At 41.4% G+C, this 22,908-nt stretch overlaps 1 protein-coding gene across 1 annotated transcript in view; it reads left to right on the top strand.

Moving 5' to 3' along the window:
* Positions 1-22,908, top strand: part of adam19a (ADAM metallopeptidase domain 19a) — a 314,399-nt gene that overhangs the window by 175,093 nt on the left and 116,398 nt on the right. The window contains exon 5 of the mRNA XM_039822508.1: positions 280-356. Within this exon, the coding sequence (XP_039678442.1) occupies positions 280-356 (77 nt within the window). The remainder of the gene's footprint in view (positions 1-279; positions 357-22,908) is intronic.

Below are 22,908 nucleotides of genomic sequence, written 5' to 3'. Positions count from 1 at the left end.
CCTCATCAGGATGTTTGAGTGGCAAAGTTACAACCTTCGTATGCATCAAACAGAGCTGTATTAATCAGTCATTGTTTAGACCTAGTGGGTAGTGTTTTTACCGACAGCTGTAGCTGGAGCATTTGGCCTGCTTTAGGGACATTAACACCACTGAGTCAATCCAGCAGATTGATACATCGTTGGCTGCACCCGAGGCATATCTGCATAAACATTGTCATAGCTTTTAAAGCTTTCCTCCAGATACATATTAAGTATTGATTGTAATATTTTCTTTTTCAGGACCACTGCTTCTACCATGGCCATGTGAGAGGACATCCAGATTCCTGGGTAGCTCTCAGCACTTGCTCAGGAGTCAGGTACTGTAAAGGAAACACTGTTACAGTGTCTTTTTGTTATTTATGTTACCAGTTCAGGTAAAGCTGCACTGATTTGATTTGACCCAGACAAATTGCAGTAGGTTACATATTGTATTTAGTACTGATTCAAATGCTGGATTTGATTCAGTCTAGTAGACAGTAAACTGGATCCTGTGGGTGGTCAAAGACATATACCATATAACTGCAATGTCCCATCTCATTTATTTATTTATTTGACAGGGACAGTGAAAACACAACTTAGGGCCCTATTTTAACGATCTGAAACGCAAGTATCAAACGTGAAACGCAAGTAGCTTTGTGGGCGTATCTCGGGCGCTGTTGCTATTATACCGGCGGGATAAATGAGTCTTGCGCCCGACGCAAATCTAAAATGGGTTGGTCTGAAGTAGCTAGTTGTGGTTTGGGCGTAACGTGAAAATAACCAATCAGAGCGTCATCTCACATTCCCTTTAAGAGCAGGCGCGCTTGTTCCACGGCGGATTGCTATTATGACGGCGGATTTTCCTGGCGCACACCTTCGGGAGCAGTCTGGGATGCGGCAAAGTAATAAATGCCCGTCTTGGCCGGGTGGCGATGTTGCTGCAGCCTCTCGGGCGTATCTCCTCAAGTCTGGAGAGGATTGCTGCAGCCATGGAGCGTGGGCCTCCAAACGCACCACCTGCTCCTGTTGTGCCCCTTCCTCCTCCCCCCACTCCATCTCCGTCCACCCGCTCCACCAGGAGCGCATCGAGTGTCCAATCCCACTGTAGTTCAACATCACATCTCTCTCTCACACAAGTCCTCTAATATTTCCTCATTTATGTCATCAACACATCCATGATTCATGGAAATGTTGTGTAAAACATAACAAGCCACAAAGAATGCTGCAACTTTTTGAAGACTGTACTGTAAAGTGCCTCTTGACCTATCCAAACACCTGAAGTGCATTTTCAGTAATATTTTTCTTTTTCACGCTACATAATGGCCAAGCATGCGCCCCTAAAATAGCATCTGAATAACGCGCAACTGACTTTAGACTAGCGCCACTGACTTTAGACCAGGTTTTTCCTGGTCAGTGGCGGAATTGTTTTCTGAAACTGCAAAATAGCATCAGGGAACTTTTGCGCCGGAACACGCCTCCTCTTTTCGCTGAACCGCCCCCGGGAGCACAAATACATTCCCTAATTTACCGACGTGCGACTGTGGAGGGAAAAAAAGTCTTCAGCCATGCTAGCAGTTCTGTGAGGCTGTACTTAGGCACAGTGGTGTTTTGAAATAATGTTGCTCTGTAATATCCAGCAGACACAGAGCAACATTGTGATTCATTTGGAGTTGTGTTTGTGTCCTGATAAATCTAAGTCCAATATTGACTCGTTTTCGTCTCCACTGTGTTCACCAGTTAGTCTCTAACTGAGTCTGTCTGCTGTTTGCTGCTGAGTAGGTAATGTACAGTGGCTTCATCAGAGTTTTTTTTCAGTTAAAACAAGCTGCTTGTTGCTGCTGGAAACGATGCTATGAGCAGTGTTGGGGAGTAACTGAATACATGTAACGGAGTTACGTATTCAGAATACAAATTATGAGTAACTGTATTCCGTTACAGTTACAATTTAAATAGTTGGTATTTAGAATACAGTTACATTGTTGAAATCAATGGATTACATGACGATACTTATCTGTTTCACGAGTTTTTTCACTCTGACTAAATTAAGGCAACTCTATGAAATTGAAAAAAATAGCTATTTGCGTGATCAGTCACAATGGAGTCGGAACCGGCACGACAGAGCCAGGTAAGGAATAAGTTTCTATCTTGAAAATTCAAACAGCATTTCACATTAAAGAACGAACAGGGAGAATGCCTGCTTGCCAGCAACCAACCTCCTTTCAGCGTCCAAATTACTCCACTTCCAACCTGAAGAAGCATCTTAAAGTAAGCTATTTTTTTAATTAGCCAAGGGTAGTCGTCTGCTGTAGTTTTACCGGTCACCTTGCTATTTTAACATTGACGTGCGACTTTACATTCTCCTACGTGCTGATTTACTAGCTCCAGAGCCGTTTAAAGACTGACTAGCCCCGTTTGACATGCTAGCTAACGTTAGCTAAAATTAGCTCGTGGTAGCAAGACTGCGGTTAGATTTTTGTAGTATGCAGTTCGGGACTACCAATACAATAATCTATCTGCTTGTTCAGGTACACATTCAGTTAGTTGGAATAAAAAGAACACACCATTATAGGCCTGTTTAGTAAGCTGGATGTGATAGCTGCATTCCTACACTTATAAAACGCAATTCAATGTGGAAGTAATCCTGAAGTAATCCAAGTATTCAGAATACGTTACTTAGATTGAGTAACGTAACGGAATACGTTACAAATTACATTTGTGGGCATGTATTCTGTATTCTGTAACGAAATACGTTTTGAAAGTATCCTTCCCAACACTGGCTATGAGAGTGGTGAGATTAAAGAGATGGTTCGGAGTAATTTCACCCTAGGGTCCTTTGACCCATGACCTCGAGCCAAACACCCCCCCAGAAGCTTTTTTCCCTTGGTCTAACATTGGGCGAGTTAGCGCTATCAGCCGAATGGCTTAGTGCAGGTGCTAATGGAACCAAAGGTGTATCTCGTAAATTACCCCACTAATAATGCCCGGAATGGTACCAAACTTCTACAGTAGTACAAATAGGTCCTGTACTCATAAAACGAGGCATTGGAAAGTTTGTAAGTACACCAGGAGTTTATTTAAATAACACTTGCCTGATGTCTGCTACTCTCTGCTGCTACCGCTACCGGCAGTAAGACGAGTGCTTGTTTGGAGTTTGGAGACACTACCTTATTTAATCATTAAATTAATAAATATTTTTGTTGTATCTCTTTTCGGTGTTGTAGTTTGTAGACGGTCCCTAAGCACTAGTCTTATAAAAAGTTTATATAAAATGTCATCATGTTGAGTCGATTCTGAACCAATCAGCTGTTAGATCAGCTGAGAGGCCGGCGTTTCCCAGCATGCCCTGGGTCCGCCTGGGTCTTGCAGTCGGTGAAAAGCAACTGCGCTGCCTGCGTCTCAGAACTGAAGCCGCCTTGATCTCGTGAGGTTATCGTTGCCCACTTGTTCATGACGTCAGAGCAAGTCGGGATCAAGTCGGACAAAAATCTAACCAGCATGCGTTGAGCGGCGGTGATCGATTCTGCGCAGATCTGGCTCATCTCAAACGAGCCTGATGTTTCTGTGTTGTCATTTGATACGTTGTTATAATAAAAAATATAAATTAAATATTGTCATGTAATCGAGAAACCTGCTTTCCAGTTTTGGGGTTAGTGATTAAAGAAATCAGATTTCCCACCAGCTAGATTTCTCCTGGGGAATGCTATTTTTCAAACTTTAATATTGTTTCAATAAATAATGCATACGTCCTACAAAGCTGAAATGTTTTCAGCACATCCACTGAATTGTGACAAATGCAAAGTATGCAAAATCATTTGTGTTTTGTTTTTTTGTTGGCGGGGATTTCTGCCTTTAATGATAGGAAAGCAATGAAAGGGGAGAGAGAGGGGGAAGACATGCAGGAAATTGTCCCAGGTCGGACTCGAACCCTGGACCTTCTGCGTTGAGGCATAAACCTCTGTATATGTGTGCCCCCTCTACCGACTGATCTATCCTGGCCACACATCTGGCTTTATTTAAATGAACGGGAAATACATGTGTAGCCCTCTTTTGCCTTAAAAGGGTGTTAGTGTAACCTGGGCCCTAGGGTATGGTTCTCACCTGTTAAGCCTGCAGTGTAACCAGTGTAGCTTTAAACAACCCTACGGTATAAAGGTTTTTACTAACCAGTGAGTGGAGCCGGAGTCAGTATTATAAAACACAGCTTTTAAACAACATTAATGAGCATTGACATTAAGAGTAGTGCAAATTATTTATTATTTATCTAATATCACTACCCTGAGATAACTGGTAATTCAACATACAGTAACGATATAAAGATATAACAAAATAACAAAATAAAATAAAACCCCCGTTGCAGGCCTGTTAAAGTTCGTGTTGACAGTTGAAGTGTCGTACTCATGGTCCCTTTAGCAATAAACCAAAGAGTGTCGCCAGAGCAATAGGGCCGCACTGACCAACAGGGGTTGGTCACCGACTGTTCTCCCGCGTAGCCGGAGGAACCACTGGCTTTATCCTGGTCACCAGTGGCGCTATCCGGGGGGCGATGCTCCCTCGGAGGCTACTCAGTGGAACCACAGGGATTTATCCTGATCGTTTTATTATTTTTATATTTTTTCAAACATACAGAACAGACAAATACAAATGAACAAGAACAAAATCCTCTCCCACCCCCCACCCGCTGTGGTCTCGAGAAAACAAAAACAAACAAATAAACAAAAACAAAAAAAGAAATCACACCTTGCCTAGTCGCTTTCCTCTACTTCTTGTGATGTTGAGGTCCTTAGGACTGATACCTGTGCTGCTGCGTTTTTCCATAGGTCTATAGTCGATGATTTGGCTTAGTTAATACTTGCTGTAGAGAGCTCAAGCATAACTATGTCTAGAAAATACGCCAACCACTGTTTTATACAAAGCGAGCTATCATTTTTTTGGTCGCAGTTGAGAAAACTTACTTTTAATAACTACTGAAACTCATCTTTATCAAATATGATTAGGGGTTTGTATATTTGGCCTATGTTACTGTACTTGGTAATTATACTACAGCTGGCTCACTTGGACTTAGACCTGTAGACACAGAAAAGGTATTTGTTTATTTGAATGTCAAAAGAAGTATTATTGTGCAGCTTAATGTTGAGCCTTTAATGCCACTGAGACTGGAAACACCTTCTCATAACAGAAAGTTCAACTTGCACTGTCAGAACAGATTGTCATTAAAATGAATAATTTGATCCTCTTTGGGGATCCAGGCAGCAGTTTTAAAAGTCTTAAATTTTCACAGCCTCAGACAGGTTTTAATGTGGAACGCCTTTCATATTGAAGGCTCAGAATGAAGCCTTCGCCTGGCAAAGATGCTGCATGTCCTCAGGATGTGTGTCCCCAAAAATATATATTCATGAATTTGATCCAATAAAAGAGACATCAAGTTACAGCTCAGTGGGGCTTTAGTAGGAATTAATTTCAAAGCCTGTTCTAAATCTAAACAGAGAAGAGTTTTAGCAAGTTTTTTCGTAAGAAAATCTTTATATTTTTCTATCTGATAGAGGCTGGTACAGTGCTGTCTACGTCCGTCTGCACTCTTCAGTCCCTCTGTCCTGATCTGGGAAGGTAGCCAGATGCTGCTTGTTGACAGCAGCTTTGATGGAAACAGAGCAGACATGGGGGAGAATAGAGATCTGTAAGCCAGCAGAATGTAAATGGGTTCTAAATATCCAGTCATTCATGGAGTCCCAGTGTGAGCTGAGACAGACAAGTTTGTTCTTGGACTGAAAAACAAAAGCCTTTGACGTTCATTCATTGATGTTGTAGTACATTAATAGATGGATAAATTATGTCCTGGAGTTCGCTGAGTACAAGCACATTTTCTATATCTTTTCTTGTTAATAAAACTAGTGCAGTCCCCTTTCAAAACGTTTTCTTTGTACTTCTACTTCAGAGGAAAAAATTGTACTACTACATTTACCTGACAGATAAATGTTACTGGTTACGTTGCAGATTCAGATATTCACAAAATATCACAATTAAAATAATATGCATTAAACTTCATTAAACTAGCATCCAGCATTACATTACTGTTGAAAATCATGCAATGTTGGTAGCAGAAAAAAGTGGAGCGCAGTCAGAGCGGGTGAACCGCTGTCAATAAGCCCACTACTGTTAGCCCACAGCGGTACAGAGGCTCATACTACAGCGTGCTACGTGTGACGTCTTTTGCACATGTGGGTCAGTTCAGTTTTACATTGTATCGTTAAAAAAAGGTTTCACACTTTATTAATATCGAACATGTCGCATGTTGAAACTTCACCAAAACTGCGATACTATGTCATTACATAGCCAGGAATACACCCACCAAGTGTGAAGTAGATCTCATTAACGGTTCTTGAGATATTTTAAAGACAACGGATATACACACTCACACGCCAGCTTCGATAGACATCTGTCAGCTCTGGCTTGCATTGCATGGCACATATTCCAGTGAAAATCAGCAGCTAGTAGCAGTTCAATCAGAAGAGACCTCAATATGAGTGAACAATTTATTAATGTGTGCACAATAAAATGATAAATCATCATATTTTAAAAGGGGTCAAGAAGCCGTGCGTATTGTAGAATACCCCCGATGGAGTCTAGACACTGTTGGTGATGGTGAAAAATGAAGATGGATGCTGAGATATGGATGAATGAGAAGAGGGAGCAAGCTCTGGTGAGCTCAGACCTGGGCACTGGAAATGATGAACTGTAGGGAGGAGGGTCGCGATGATTCACGCTGAAATGAGAGCGGACAGCAATGGAGAGGAGAATATTTAATTATTGACTGCAATGATGTAATTGGCTGATGAGAGATTGTGGCTAAATCTGTTTGGTTTAACTAAAAGAGTAAACACCCCTAATCAGCTGATGAGTGGAGAGGGAGGGGAAGGTGAATGAAAATGAGTTAGTAACATTAGAATGAAAATGAGTTAGTAACATTAGATAGTCTTCCTGGCTGAGCTTACACAAACACTAGTCTCGCTTTGCCAGACCCTCCTTCAGCGGGCTTTGAAGGAGGGTCTGGCAAAGCGAGACTAGTGTTTGCGTACATAGCATTCGGAGATGTTAGGAAAACGTGCTCTGGTTTAATGGCTGTTCTGTCCTCGCTAGACTTGTCACTTCCCTATCCAGCTAGACAGACAGTGAACAGGCGAGATGTTGATTCATGGCTTTTAATCTCATGAATCTTTTCTCATTGATCTTTAACATTGTAAAACTGTAAACACAAAGAAAATACAGCAATTAGAATTGTACATATTATTCAAGGTACATAGCTGACTGAACAGTATTTACTGCCTAAATAAAGCACTTAATTGAAACATTAAATCAACACATTGAGCATTAAATGTTACATTTTCATGTACATTTGATAATTATATTCTTTGTTTTAGGAAATAGCTTGAAATCACGGAGTCCAAATTAGCCTAATTAACATAACAAAAGATCGCTAGCATACGGCACTAACTACTGCCCATGTATTGCACACAATCACTTTTCATCACGGATTACACCAGCACTTTACGTTTCGTTTATAGCACATTTGCATCTTTAGCTAAATGAATTTACTGTCAAACATGTTAAACCTACTAAACATCATATTTACATGACAAATAATAGTAACTTACAGCCTTATGCGGGCCATGACTTCACCAAGCGAGCCGCTCTTCAGCCATGACACTTTACAATGAACTCAACCCCACGCAGATAAAACGGAAGTTACCAAACACGCCACAAGAGGGCGCTTAAGGCTAGACATAACCAAATCAAACTACTGAACCTAGTGATGCACCAATGTAAAAATTGTGGCCGATACCGATAACCGATATTAATTATTTATATTATTAATTAATTATATTAATTATTGATAATCAAATAAGGAACTATTTACCAAAACGCATTGTTTTTACTTTTGTGATTTATTTTAAGAAAGCGCTGATATTGCGCACCTTTACCTGTGTGTAAAATATCAGATTTTCCGAAGAAAAAATTAATATTTATATAAAAATGGATACAAGTGTGTCCTGAATTCACACTATGAATAAGCCAACCAGCCAAGAGTATTCACAATAAACGTCTAACTCACTTGAGACCAAGTTTAGGCACCAACTAAATTAGTTAACATTAGAATAAAGATTGTGGTTTGGCTTAAAACACTCCCGGGACACAAACATGTTTTTTCCTGGGTGAAAGTCTCGTGTTTTCCCCGCTCTCCGGCTTGAAACCCCTGTGTTTTATGACCCGCCCATCCACCCTGACCTCCTCCCTATGCAGTCCAGAGTGGTCTTATACAGCAGCAGTCAATGTCAATAAATGTCAAAAAATACTGGGAATACATACAAATTACTGTACAGCACTTTACTTTTGATTACTATATGTACATGAGAACAGCTTTGGGTGTATTACATTACATTTCACTGGAATTGTTCCTCATAAGATTTCCTGTGACAAATAAAATTGATTGATTGATTGATTGATTGATTGATTGAATATGCTAGTAGCAGCTAGTATGTTGCCTGCAGCAGAGATGAGGCGCTACAGAGGTCTGCTAAGCTGTCTTTCTAACTTCACTCCACAACAAGACTTTAGACCTAGCCTGGTTGACACCAGACCCTTCTCAGTTGTAACTGAGAGTGGGTCTGGGAAAGGTTCATTGACAGTTCATTTCCAAAGGGGCGTCACCAACGGACGCCACTCAAATGCCTCTGGGCGCAATTGGATAGTCCTTCAACCAATCAGACCAATGATCCAGGTGACGCTTTTCACATCCAATATCCAACTAAAAAAATGAGAGCCAGAACAAACTGGACTGAACAGACACTGGCTTTTACATTCTTCTGAACTGTAAGTACAGTAACTGCCAAGTACTTTAGGGTTAGGCCTAACCCTCAAAATTATATAAATTTGAAAATGTGTTTTTGGCTCATATGGATGAAAGACACCAAATCCCAGAATGCACTTGCTTCGCTGCTTAGACTCCACTCCAAAGCCATGCCTACCGTTTACAGACCAACAGTGAGGCACGACATACGAAACAGGTGTTTACAGTCCACCAAGCGCTAATGCTAGTATGCGTTAGCTGAACTTTACATGTGTGTGAAATAGCTAAATGTAGCCGATTATAAACACAGTTGTAAATTTACGTGAAATGTATAATGGTCGGCATTTACTAGTCACAAACTCCCCCAGCAGTTAGCATTTCATTGGATACAAGCAGCTAATTAAAGCCCGTGTTAACACAGCCCATCTCCACTCTTACCCGGCAACATGTTTCCACAACAAGAAAAACAGCAGTCTCTGAACTCGCGATGGGAGTTTCGTTGAAGTTGGATGTAGTCCAGTTTGTTGTCTAATGAGCAGACACTTGCAAGCAGCATTGATGGAACAGGTGGCTGGCTAGCGTTAGCTTTCCACCTAGCTAGGTTAGCTATACTCCAGCCCCCGTTTGCGTTTCACCGCTGAGAATGTCCCCCCATGATCGCTCCGATCCGGCCGCTGCCCGTGGCAGTGGAGTTTAGCCGAAAACAAAACAACAAAAGTTGAGCGTCATGCAGCGATGAAAGTTAAGTTTAGGCACCAACTAAATTAGTTAACATTAGAATAAAGATTGTGGTTTGGCTTAAAACACTCCCGGGACACAAACATGTTTTTTCCTGGGTGAAAGTCTCGTGTTTTCCCCGCTCTCCGGCTTGAAACCCCTGTGTTTTATGACCCGCCCATCCACCCTGACCTCCTCCCTATGCAGTCCAGAGTGGTCTTATACAGCAGCAGTCAATGTCAATAAATGTCAAAAAATACTGGGAATACATACAAATTACTGTACAGCACTTTACTTTTGATTACATGAGAACAGCTTTGGGTGTATTACATTACATTTCACTGGAATTGTTCCTCATAAGATTTCCTGTGACAAATAAAATTGATTGATTGATTGATTGATTGATTGATTGATTGATTGATTGATTGATTGATTGAATATGCTAGTAGCAGCTAGTATGTTGCCTGCAGCAGAGATGAGGCGCTACAGAGGTCTGCTAAGCTGTCTTTCTAACTTCACTCCACAACAAGACTTTAGACCTAGCATGGTTGACACCAGACCCTTCTCAGTTGTAACTGAGAGTGGGTCTGGGAAAGGTTCATTGACAGTTCATTTCCAAAGGGGCGTCACCAACGGACGCCACTCAAATGCCTCTGGGCGCAATTGGATAGTCCTTCAACCAATCAGACCAATGATCCAGGTGACGCTTTTCACATCCAATATCCAACTAAAAAAATGTGATTGTGGTTTTTGGTGTCGTCCCTCCACGCCCATAGACAGTACATAAGAAGTCCACGCCCTACTTTTTCCTTGCAGGTGTTGCATATTGCAAACTTGTTATCTTCTGCACACACGCTGAAGAATGTCCAAACAGCTGACATGTTGCAGGTTAATTCACGAGGTTCCCTACATGTGCAAGAATAAAGTGGACACGCGCTTCACACCGCGAGCACTGCAGGTACGCGCCACACACGGCGGAAAAGTTGAGAGAAAGGAAAAAGAGACTGTGTCTCTGTCCGTGTGTGCGTGCGTCCTTGAGAACTGTAACTCGTATAATTTATGTTGTTAATTGTAACGTTGACCGCCATGAAATCACCATATGTCAGACTGACCTGCAGCTCGCTGGTCATGGCCGTCATGTTGAATGTAAACAAAAAGCTGCTCGCCGTTGCTGCGCTATCCTCATCTGCGTAAAGCCCGCCTCAACGGTCGTGATTGGTATAAAGCCCACCTCAACGGTCGTGATTGGTGTAAAGCCTGCCTCAGCGGTTGTGATTGGTGCCTCAATTTTGAGGACATTGGAAATGGGTTTGAATGGGCTCTTCGCCAGACTGACCTGCAGAGCAAATCTCAAATTTGCCGGAAGTTCGTCAGGGTTTACCCAGGCTACTTTAGACCCACTTACATCACTTGAGGACATTAATTAGACTTCACACAGCCTCCTCTGGAGCCACTAAAAGATTTAGAAAGATTTTTCACATATACAGTAGCATTCCCCAACACCTGAGAAACACACTTTGATGAATACAATTGGAGAGTTGTTTTGTCAAAATGGTGTTTCCAAGGTCAAAATGAACTTTTATGCTCAAAAAAGAAAGTTAAAATAAAAATTGAATTTAAACATCTAAACATTGCTTATGATGCTGCAGATCAACCAGAGTCCCACCGAGTTACAAAGCATAACCCCTATGCCCGACTCAGAGATTTTATTGTCTCTACAAGTACTTGAAAAAACAATCACGTGTTTATTAAGCTAACTAAACTCTATGGCGTCTCTTTTTTGGTGTTGTCCTTTTAAAAAGAGTCTGTGATGCCGTATCATGTTTTTTCACCTCCAAGATGAATCTCCCGTTGTCCATGGTGTTGTAGAGGAGGTTATATACGATATTTGGAGGCAACTTTTGGTAAATTGACTGGATGCTCTCACTGTTTCACTTCCTGCCCTGCCTTTCTAATGCCCTGCGGCTCACATAAAAAATAGACCTGGCGCGTATCTTTAGTGGAGTGGAACGGAGAGCCACTTCATGGTGCATGTCCATACACGCCTTGATTTCATGGAAGGGATCGCCACCAGCAGTTGTCAGTTTCTCTTCACTGACCACTGACAAGCAAAGAAAATAGTCTACACCCTCCTACAACCACGATGGCTGCAGCTGATTGGACGAAGGCATCACATTGGTCTGTCTGCTACTGGATTTCAAAACCGACCATAATGGCGGCTCGTTTGGAGTATGATCTCCTATTTTACAAAAATAGTTTTTCCTATTTTAAGCGAGAAATAGGCCATACAGTTGCTGAATCTGTCTTCATTTCAGATCGACAACGTTTAAAAGATTTTTGTCAGCTTTTGAGAGGCGTTGAGCCGAGCCGGCTGCTTCTGTTTTCCATGAAGTTGCCTTGGATTCAACTTTATGCAAATGAGGGGCAGCAACTCGAAAGTCAACAATGGGAAGCGTAAAAATGACACCATCACGCATAATTCTGGGACACATCGCGACGCAGGTGGTGAAATATCAAGCATTGTCGATTGCTCGTGGGGGTTGCGCAGCTTCCAGAATGCAGCACAGACGTGCCCGGTGGAAAATAGGGATCAGATACATCTATTTGATACATCTATACAGATCTATTTTAAATAGGTGCCCAAATTACGCCACCCTTAATACAAATTACAGTTTGGCTTTCAAGATGTATCTTTCATTCACATCAAGAGTAGAATGAGCTTTAAATCCTACATTAGCGACACTGCATGCAGCCAGGAATGACGTCATGTTGTCCTTCTCACATTGATTTTTTCCATCACTCGAATTGCTCCGAAAAGAAAAGAAACCCATCCATTCGGTCTCTTCTCTCATTTCATGTGTGTTCATCTTAGACTCATAAATGATTGACGTAGAGTCGTTTTAAAGTGTTAACTTTAAATGTTAATTTAGAATAATGACATGATAATGTCAGAAAGATGTGGAGACAAATAAAATCAGCAGAAAGATGAAAGAGATATGGTGTGACTCAGCGGGGAAAAGAGTGATGTGTTCTACCACTTTTTATGCTCCAACATTTTTGAACATGTCCTCTGCTAGGCAACAGCGCTACTATAAAGAATGAATCAATGGCATATTTCACAAAACAACAGCGTGACTCCACCGTCTGTCCCCATCACTCTCATTATGAGATCATCATTACAGCACCAACAATGTCCTGAATTTTAACGAGGAGTTGTGAAAATGACAGTGTTTTGTAATTTTAGTCCTGGTATATGCTAAGGATGTGTTCATCAGGATAAAAAGAGTAAAAAAGTACCTTGATGAAACTACTGTGCTCCAGCTGCAGTGCTGTATCAAATAGCCTCCTCATTTTCTCAGTGGATTTGAGGCTTTTCTTTGGAATGGTCAAACTGCATGACCCTGCATTACTTGCAGGGAACTGATGATTATGCAAAAGAAAAATCTCATGATTGCAAAAATTGCCAGTTACTGGAGGCCCCCGCTGCCAGGATAAATAACTAAGTTTCGCAACAGAACTTTTTGTTAAGGTTTCAGTATTGACCCTTCTCTGTTCTTATCTGCAGTCTTCTCAACAGTTCTGTGTATTTTCATTTTCACTCCTGCCCCGCAGTTCCCAGCTCATTTTCCCTGCTGGTGTCTTTCATGCTATAACAAGGTGTTTTGTATAGACTCAGGATAAATTACATGGTTCTATGGTTTACACATAATTACTGAAATCTTTTCTCAAAAAGCATGGCTCCAAGCTTAACTGTGCCCATATGGTCAGCTGTGTGGATGCACACAATAGCCAACTCCATTTACAAAAAAAACCCAATTTGATTCTCTTTGTGCCTATTGTGCCTGCTATGAAAAAAACAGCAACTCTGACAAGATGTTCACAGACAAAGTGAAATGGGTTTCATACAAACTTCCAAAACAAAGCCTGTATGAACCATTATTTTTCAATGTCAGGACAGAGATGGAAATACAAGAAAGGCATATGCATTTCAAGATTTCTGTTGCCACAGCGACACTTTATTTTATGAATATCTGAATAGAAGAATCCTTGTAATTGCTCACACCAAAATTCAAAAACATTTACAAAGTGATGTTATGCTAGGTTTATTTAAAATTGTTTTAATGTCCTTGTATGGGTTTAAAGCATTTTAGACTAAATTAGATTGTGACTAATATTAATTTTTGATGCTGAAGTAGCATATATATTATAAATATCACACTATTACAATGTTCATTTTGTTGTTCATTTCCAAAAATAAACTTATCAGTGGTGGACAAACTATGTAATGGGCAACACTGTCTTATATGACTTTAATATATTTCTCATTTCTCATTTCTGTACTGACACTTGGCGCTGCTGATATAAAGTGGGTACGGAAAGTATTCAGACCCATTTACATTTTTCACTCTTTGTTTCATTGCAGCCATTTGCTAAAATTAAAAAAGTTAATTTTATTTCTCATTAATGTACACTCAGCACCCCATCTTGACAGAAAAAAACAGAAATGTAGAATTTTTTGCAAATTTATTAAAAAAGAAAAACTGAAATATCACATGGTCATAAGTATTCAGACCCTTTGCTGAGACACTCATATTTAACTCACATGCTGTCCATTTCTTCTGATCCTCCTTGAGATGGTTCTACTCCTTCATTGGAGTCCTGCTGTGTTTAATTAAACTGATTGGACTTGATTAGGAAAGGCACACACCTGTCTATATAAGCCGTTACAGCTCACATTGCATGTTAGAGCAAATGAGAATCATGAGGTCGAAGGAACTGCCCAAGGAGCTCAGAGACAGAATTGTGGCAAGGCACAGATCTGGCCAAGGTTACAAAAGAATTTCTGCAGCACTCAAGGTTCCTTAGAGCACAGTGGCCTCCATAATCCTTAAATGGAAGAAGTTTGGGACGACCAGAACTCTTCCTAGACCTGGCCGTCCAGCCAAACTGAGCAATCGTGGGAGAAGAGCCTTGGTGAGAGAGGTAAAGAAGAACCCAAAGATCACTGTGGCTGAGCTCCAGAGATGCAGTAGGGAGATGGGAGAAAGTTCCACAAAGTCAACTATCACTGCAGCCCTCCACCAGTTGGGGCTTTATGGTAGAGTGGCCCGACGGAAGCCTCTCCTCAGTGCAAGACCTATGAAAGCCCGCATAGAGTTTGCCAAAAAACACATGAAGGACTCCCAGACTATGAGAAATAAGATTCTCTGGTCTGATGAGACCAAGATTAAACTTTTTGGCGTTAATTCTAAGCGGTATGTGTGGAGAAAACCAGGCACTGCTCATCACCTGCCCAATACAATCCCAACAGTGAAACATGGTGGTGGCAGCATCATGCTATGGGGGTGTTTTTCAGCTGCAGGGACAGGACGACTGTTGCAATTGAAGGAAAGATGAATGCGGCCAAGTAAAGAGATATCCTGGAAGAAAACCTCATCCAGAGTGCTCAGGACCTCGGACTGGGCCGAAGGTTCACTTTCCAACAAGACGATGACCCTAAGCACACAGCTAAAATAACAAAGGAGTGGCTTCGGAACACCTCTGTGACCATTCTTGACTGGCCCAGCCAGAGCCCTGACCTAAACCCAATTGAGCATCTCTGGAGAGACCTGAAAATGGCTGTCCACCAACGTTCACCATCCAACCTGACGGAACTGGAGAGGATCTGCAAGGAAGAATGGCAGAGGATCCCCAAATCCAGGTGTGAAAAACTTGTTGCATCATTCCCAAGAAGACTCATGGCTGTACTAGCTCAAAAGTGTGCTTCTACTCAATACTGAGCAAAGGGTCTGAATACTTATGACCATGTGATATTTCAGTTTTTCTTTTTTAATAAATTTTTTTTTCTGTCAAGATGGGGTGCTGAGTACATTAATGAGAAATAAAATGAACTTTTTTGATTTTAGCAAATGGCTGCAATGAAACAGAGTGAAAAATATAAGGGGGTCTGAATACTTTCCATACCCACTGTATTTATGATAAGGCCACTGATGGCTCGAAGTTACTAGGTCTGATTATTTACTCAATCCTTCTTTTGGTGCCATCCGTGGGCTTGCACATAGTCTGGTTTCCAGGCTACTTATCCAACCTTATTTGTAATATTATTGTTGTAGGTTGGTTGTCTGATTCTCTTGAAAAGAGATCAGTGAAAATGTGAAACAATATTTAGCCATAGTTTTACAACATTAAGTATTCATACTGTGCATACAAATTGACAAAGTAGAAGTGTATTTAAGTGCTTTGAGACGTTACTGTGGATGTTGTGATGTGTCATTTCAATCAGGAGAGACTTTGTTGCAGATATGCAAAGATTTATTGTACGAATGCATGATATGACATGTACAGTCTTTGGAGATTAGACTCCATCATTATTAAATGATATATATAATTAGGGGGTTAGAAGGCCAGAAGCTGATCCCCCGATGCAGTCTAGACACTGATGGCGTTGTGAGGAACCCGAATATCAAACCAAGGAGCCGACGGCAGTCTGGTCGGAGGAGGAACCAGGAGCCGTGCAGGATGAAGACCGGAGGAGCAAGGGGAGGAGGAGGGTTGTGTTCTTAGCCTGAAATGACAACTGAGCAGCAGAGAGAGACAGGTTTAAAACAGGGGTGTCGTGCTGTGATTGGCTTGTGAAATTCAAGGCCGCTTATGATTGGTTAGATAAAATTGAGCGCCTCTAACAGCTGTTCAGTTTTAGAAGCGAGAGAATGTGATTAAGTTAGAAGTCTTCCTGCAAGAATTTACGCTGAGCTCCATTTGTCTTGCATCTTCAATGAAACTCAGAGTATTTCTCCCTCCCTTTAAATGGTCCCATGACATGGTGCTCTTTGGATGCTTTTATATAGACCTTAGTGGTCCCCTAATACTGTATCTGAAGTATACAAGATGGCGCCTGTGTTTGGTTTGGCCGCTGCTGCATCACATCTGTGTCAACTTTCCATGTCTGTACTCGTCTTATTTGTTGTCATATCAGCCCTATCGTCTAACGATTGCATCTCTGCTACTCGGACTTATGATCGACGGTCGTTATTGGACATCAGAGTGTCTATGGAAGGACTCTTTGATAGCTGGGAAAGTTTCCGACAAACCTTTCCGCCCCCCCTCGTGTGTCCTCCCTCCTCATCTGAGTACCGGCTCCTGTTTACATCCAGGAGCCCTGGTAATCCCAAGAAGAGACCGCGGAGACGGGGCTGTAGAGCTGGAGCTCAGGTCAAGACCAGGCGATCTTTCTGGACGGGGGTTCTCTGGCCTTGTCGCGGAGAACGGTCCCGTGGTTGCGCCGGTTTTCCCTCCAGGAAGCTGGTGGAATTAGGCCTACTCCCCAGCCGCAGTACCCACGGATGTTTCTGCCCGTTGGACGGGTGCCTCTTCTGTCCCAGCGATGCGCTGGTGGGAATGTGGACCTGCCCAGACTGCCGATACAGATTGTTGCTGTGCTGTCTGACCAGAGACTGACCGCTCGCCGCAGCTGGAGATCACGTGACCGCGTCGGCTGTTTACGGTCCATTCCGTTACAATCAGCTGTTGAGGATGCCGGTCTGCCATCATCATTACGGCTTGCCTTGCTCAATGCTCGTTCCATTTCTAATAAAACTTTTATTCTCAACGAGCTTTTTACTAGTGAGAATATGGATTTTATGTTCCTTACAGAAACGTGGCAAAGGGAAAATGAGTTTGTTCATTTAAATGAGCTCTGTCCTGTTGGCTGCTCTGTTACTGGGACGCCCCGCATGGCAAGCCGTGGAGGTGGGCTTGCTGCTGTGCATTGTGACAGATTCATATGTAGAGCCATAAACTTTGAAAGTTTTTCCTCTTTTGAATCACAGATGCTCAAAGTAGGTTCTTTTAACACTTTTTATAGTGTGTTGATCTATCGCCCTCCCGGCCCGGCAAACATCTTTCTTACTGATTTTACTGACTTCCTGTCGTCTATCATCAAACTGGAAAAGGTCTTAATTATTGGAGACTTTAACCTGCATATTGATGATTCTACATGTAACACAGCTGCTGATCTCCTTTCTATCACTCTTTTAATTTTACTCAACACGTTACTGGACCTACACACATTAAGGGTCACACCCTGGACCTTGTCTTCTCTCTTGGTGTAGATATAGCAAATGCACGTGTGGAAGATGTTCTTGTGAGTGATCATAGTTGTGTGTTTTTTGAGATTAACTTTCCTCTTGATCCTCCGCCCCTGAGAATTAGGGCCCAAAGGCGGATTATGAATCATGATGCTGCTGAGAAGTTCTCTGCCTTGTTCGACCCATGTTCTCTGATGGGATGCAGTGATGCAGATGTTTTTATCCAGTCTTTTAATACTCAGTGTTTAACAATTTTAGATAAAATAGCACCTGTTAAATCAAGCATTATCCCTCATAAAAAATCCTGTCCTTGGATTGATGAAACAATCCAAAGTTTTAGGAGAGATTGTAGAAAAGTTGAACGTCTCTGGAAAACTACTAAACTTGTGGTTCATAGGATTCACCTTAAGGATCTAAGGGTTACTTTAAACGAGATGCTGAGAAAGGCCAGAACTTGTTTCTTTTCTCAGCTTATATCCTCAAATAAGCATAACCCCAGAATTTTATTTGACACCATTAATGCTTTAGTGTCTCCTTCTGGCCCACAAGCAAGTGTGTCTTCTAAATCGGACTGTGATGAATTCCTCCACTTCTTTGTGAATAAGATCAGAGATGTTAGGACCAACATCTTACCATCACTTCCTCAGAACTCTGCATGTGACTTGTCTCCCGCTCATTTTTGGTCCACTTTTAAACCTGTGACACTGAATGACATCATTTCTCTGCTACAGACTTTGAAACCCTCATCTTGTCCTATGGATGTTGTCCCTACTGTGCTATTTGTACAAGCTTTTGACTCCATTGGCCCCTGCATTGTTGAGATGCTAAATACCTCACTTTTAACTGGTGTCGTTCCTAGTTTTTTAAACATGCTTTTGTTAAGCCTGTACTTAAAAGCCCACATTGGATCCACTTCAACCTAAGAACTACAGGCCAATATCAAAACTACCTTTCATGTCAAAAATTTTAGAAAAAGTTGTAGCAGAGCAACTCACCCTTTTCTTAGAGAAGCACGAGCTGTTTGATAAATTCCAGTCTGGTTTCCGTAAAAGGCATTCTACGGAAACTGCACTTCTAAAAATCTCTAGTGATATTATGATGTCAGCTGATTCAAAGGATTTTACAGTTTTGGTCCTATTGGACCTTTCTTCTGCGTTTGACACTATCGATCATACCATTATGATAAATAGACTTGGGATCTGGTTGGGATGTCTGGATCAGTTTTAAAATGGTTCTCATCCTACCTTTCTGGTAGACGTTTTAGTGTTCATGTTAATCAGATATTGTCTGAAACTGCAGAGTTGTCGTGTGGGATACCTCAGGGGTCTGTCTTGGGACCTATTCTGTTCCTCTTGTATATATTTCCTTTAGGACAGATAATTAGTCAATTTAGAGACATATCGTACCATCTCTATGCGGATGATATCCAACTTTACTGTTGTTTTAAGGAAACTGAGTTCTCCAAACTGTCATCTTTAATAAACTGTTTGTCTAGTATCAAACACTGGTTATGTGACAACTTTCTGCTTTTGAACTCTGAAAAAACAGAAACTCTATTATTGCCCCTGAAAGTCGTATCCCTGAGATAAAGCATCATATTGGGGACTTAGGCTTGTCTGTCCAGCCGAGTCTCAGGAGCTTAGGTGTGGTTTTTGACTCAGCTATGTCGTTGGATCACCACTCTAAATTATTAGTTAGGAACTGTTTCTTCCACCTGAGAAATATCTCTAAGTTAAGACCACTTGTCACTAAGGATGAATTAGAGATGATCATTCATGCTTTCATTTCTTCACGCTTAGATTACTGTAACAGTCTTTTTACTTGTAATAAAATCTCTCAGTTCTCAGAACTCTGCTGCAAGGCTTTTAATGCACATTAACAAAAGAGCACACATCACGCCTGTTTTAGCAGCACTTCACTGGTTACCAGTCCAGTATAGAATTCAATTTAAAATTCTTGTCATTACTTTCAGAGCCTTGCACGGTCAAGTTCCTTTCTACATCTCTGATTTGATACAGCTACATACCCCCACCCGTAGTCTGAGATCATTAGGTCAGATGCTATTAGTGGTTCCCCGCACTAATTTTAAAACTAGAGGGGATCGGTCATTCCAAGCAGTGGCTCCTAGGCTGTGGAATGACTTGCCTCTCTCGCTACGTTGTGTGGATTCTGTCGAATCTTTTAAAAAGCAGCTGAAGACTCTGCTGTTCAAGCAGGCTTTTACTTAGTCGATGGGTTTTTTATGGTTGTTTGTTATATTTTCTATTTGTATTTCAATGTGCTCGTATTGTGACTTCTTGTGTTGAATTGCATTTCATTGTGAAGCACTTTGTGATTTTTATCTGTGAAAGGTGCTATACAAATACATTTTACTTACTTTACTTACTTACTCTTTCCCAAAATTCAGTCTTGGTGCAGAATTAAAGCCACTAGGGCCAGTCCCACAATGAGCTTTCCTTAGTATGTGCCATTTCTGTGTGTGTAGCTATTGAGGAGGAGGGGGGGGGGGGGCAAGGTGGGGTGTGGGGGTACGGCCTTGACCAACTTCCACTTTGCTCGTTTGAAAGCCATGATGTCTCTCTCTCATGGGTGGGCCAAATTCTCTGGGCGGGCAAAGCAGAGAAAGGGGAGGTAGCCTTGCTTCTTCTGACCCCATAAGGAGCAATATTCCAGATCGGCCCATCTGAGCTTTCATTTTCTCAAAGGCAGAGCAGGATACCCAGGGCTTGGTTTACACCTCCTCATTGCCATTTCTAGCCACTAGGGCACCATAGGCATGCTGGAGGAACGCATATTAATGTTAAAAAACCTCATAAAGTGACATTTTCATACCATGGGACCTTTTTAAGAGGTCAGAGATCAGTGGACTTTTCCCTTCTAGATACTCTGCTGGAGTTTTTGTAGGGTAAAGTTTAGCCTCAAGATGAAATTTAGTCAGGATAGTCTAATCTTCAGCTAGTTATTTTTCCTTTAGGATTCTGGTAGAGGGTTAGGGTTATGGGTCGCAAGTGACCTGTCAGAGGTCAGACACTATCTGGGATTGAGATTCTGATGGATGTGGACTCGGTGAGAGAATGTTGTGACTAGAAGATCTTCATTAGAATATAAGTTCAAGTTCAATGTCACTGAGGAAGAGATGGTTTCTCTCACACACACTCAAACACACTTACACACGTTTATTAGGGGTCCAAGCCCGAGTCTGCAAGAACCGGCGGTAGCAAAGTGGGCTTGGCCTATGGGATCCAAGTCTAAATTTACTACTTACACTAATGTGAACAACTTTAAATTTACAGGGAGATAGACAATGGGTCATGGACCACACCTACCAAAAATTACACGTTTACACTAGGTTTCGCTATAATGTTTTTTTTGCCTTTAACTCCCACATTACACATCGCACATTAGAAAACCTTACATCCATGTGTTTGATGAATCAAGCTGAATCACCTGATATAGGCCACACCCATTTCCACTTAAAAGTTTTTTCGCAATATTGCGCAATGTCTAAAACCAACTTTTTCGAACTCGTCCTAGGCCGTGCGACCGATCTGCACAAAACCTGGTAGGTAGCATCTCCAGATGGACCTGACCAAAAGTTACTCAAGGAATTTTGCTACATTAAAGTATGCGCATTTGACAACCAAACAAATTTTCCTAGCTAGCTACTAAACACTAACTTTATCATATCTCTGCCAAATTAAATGTTATCAGCAAAGGACTTGAGATCCTTGTTCAACATCCCACTATGATGCTCTGTACCAAATTTTGCGTATATCAGCTTTTAGGGGCAATGTTTATTTGTTTTGGCCAATAACTCAATGCATTTCAATGGGAAATTTGCAATTGCAATATCTCTGCCACAGTAAATGCAATCCACACGAAACTTGTGATGCTCATTCGGCATGCCGCTCTGAGGCTCTCTACCAAATATGGCGAAGATCGGCCATTAGGGGGTGCTATAATCAACGTATAAGTGTTTTGGCCCTGTTAATCAATGTTAATAGAATATTTGCAATGGGAATGTATCACAGACCTTGCAGCTCACACTTCTCAATATTTACTGATGTTTACCTCCTAACATTACGTTTTGGTTTTCGCTTTCGCTGGAATTTTGCTATGTTAAAGTATGCGCATTTGACGACCAAATACATTTTCCTAGCTAGCTACGACACACGTATCATATCATAACTCAGCCAAATTAAATGTTATCAGCAAAGAACTTAAGATATTTATTCAACATCCCACTACGATACTCTGTACCAAATTTGGCGAGATTGGCCATAAGGGGGCGCTATAATCAGTGTTTATTTGTTTTGGCCAATAACTCTATGCATTTAAATGGGAAATTTGCAATTGCAATATCTCTGCCACAGTAAATGCTATCAACACGAAACTTGTGATGCTTGTTCGGCATGCCGCTCTGATGCTCTGTACCAAATTTGGTAAAGATCAAACATTAAGGGGCGCTATAGTCACCGTAGACCAGTTTGGGCCTTTTTACCCCTTCTGAGGTTGAGCGCGTCGTATACAACGGCAAACGGCGTCAGGGGCGACTGGCATCGGAGGCTTGGACCCCGTCATAACTGCTTGCAGTTCTAGTTACTTTTTGTAAACAACCTCTACCTGAATATGGGTTTTTTTATGACTTTTTTGGTCATAACTCTTCCTACTCTCTGTGAACTTTATTCCCTTCCATGAGCACCGGTGGTTAAAAGGATACCAGAAGCGCTCCAGACACTTTTTTTTTCTTTTCTTTTTCTATTTCTTTTTTTCTTTTACACTTACACACATAGTTGGGATGTTCCCCAAGACAGTCACTTTTTCAGAATGAAAAATGAAACAAGTCTTCAGGCTGTATGTCTTTTCTGTAAGGATGCATACAACTTCAACCATATAGAGCTTAACAGTGTGGTTCTGGAAGTGCCTTAAATTGGACAAAAGTAATAAGTTAATATACCAACTTTTGGGGGAACATAGGTCTCATCTTGAAGTCCATGGAGCTATTTTTAGAAAAAATTACAAAATTTTCGAAATCTTGGTTTTCGTGCAAAAATCTTCCTTTTACGAACACTTGTTTGAGGACTTCAGGAAAAAGGAAAACTCTCAAAATTTTGCAGCCATGTGCAGAATAGTAAACTCTTTCATCTGACTTCACATTTAGGCTTAGGAGTGGTATGGTTGGTCTATAGCACCCCCTAATTGGTTTTAGCCCTTGGGCACATTTTTGACGGCCTCAATATATAC

The sequence above is a fragment of the Perca fluviatilis genome, chromosome 14 (assembly GCF_010015445.1).
Source record: "Perca fluviatilis chromosome 14, GENO_Pfluv_1.0, whole genome shotgun sequence".
Taxonomy (NCBI): Eukaryota; Metazoa; Chordata; class Actinopteri; order Perciformes; family Percidae; genus Perca; species Perca fluviatilis.
This window is presented reverse-complemented; position numbering and strand designations above follow the sequence as displayed.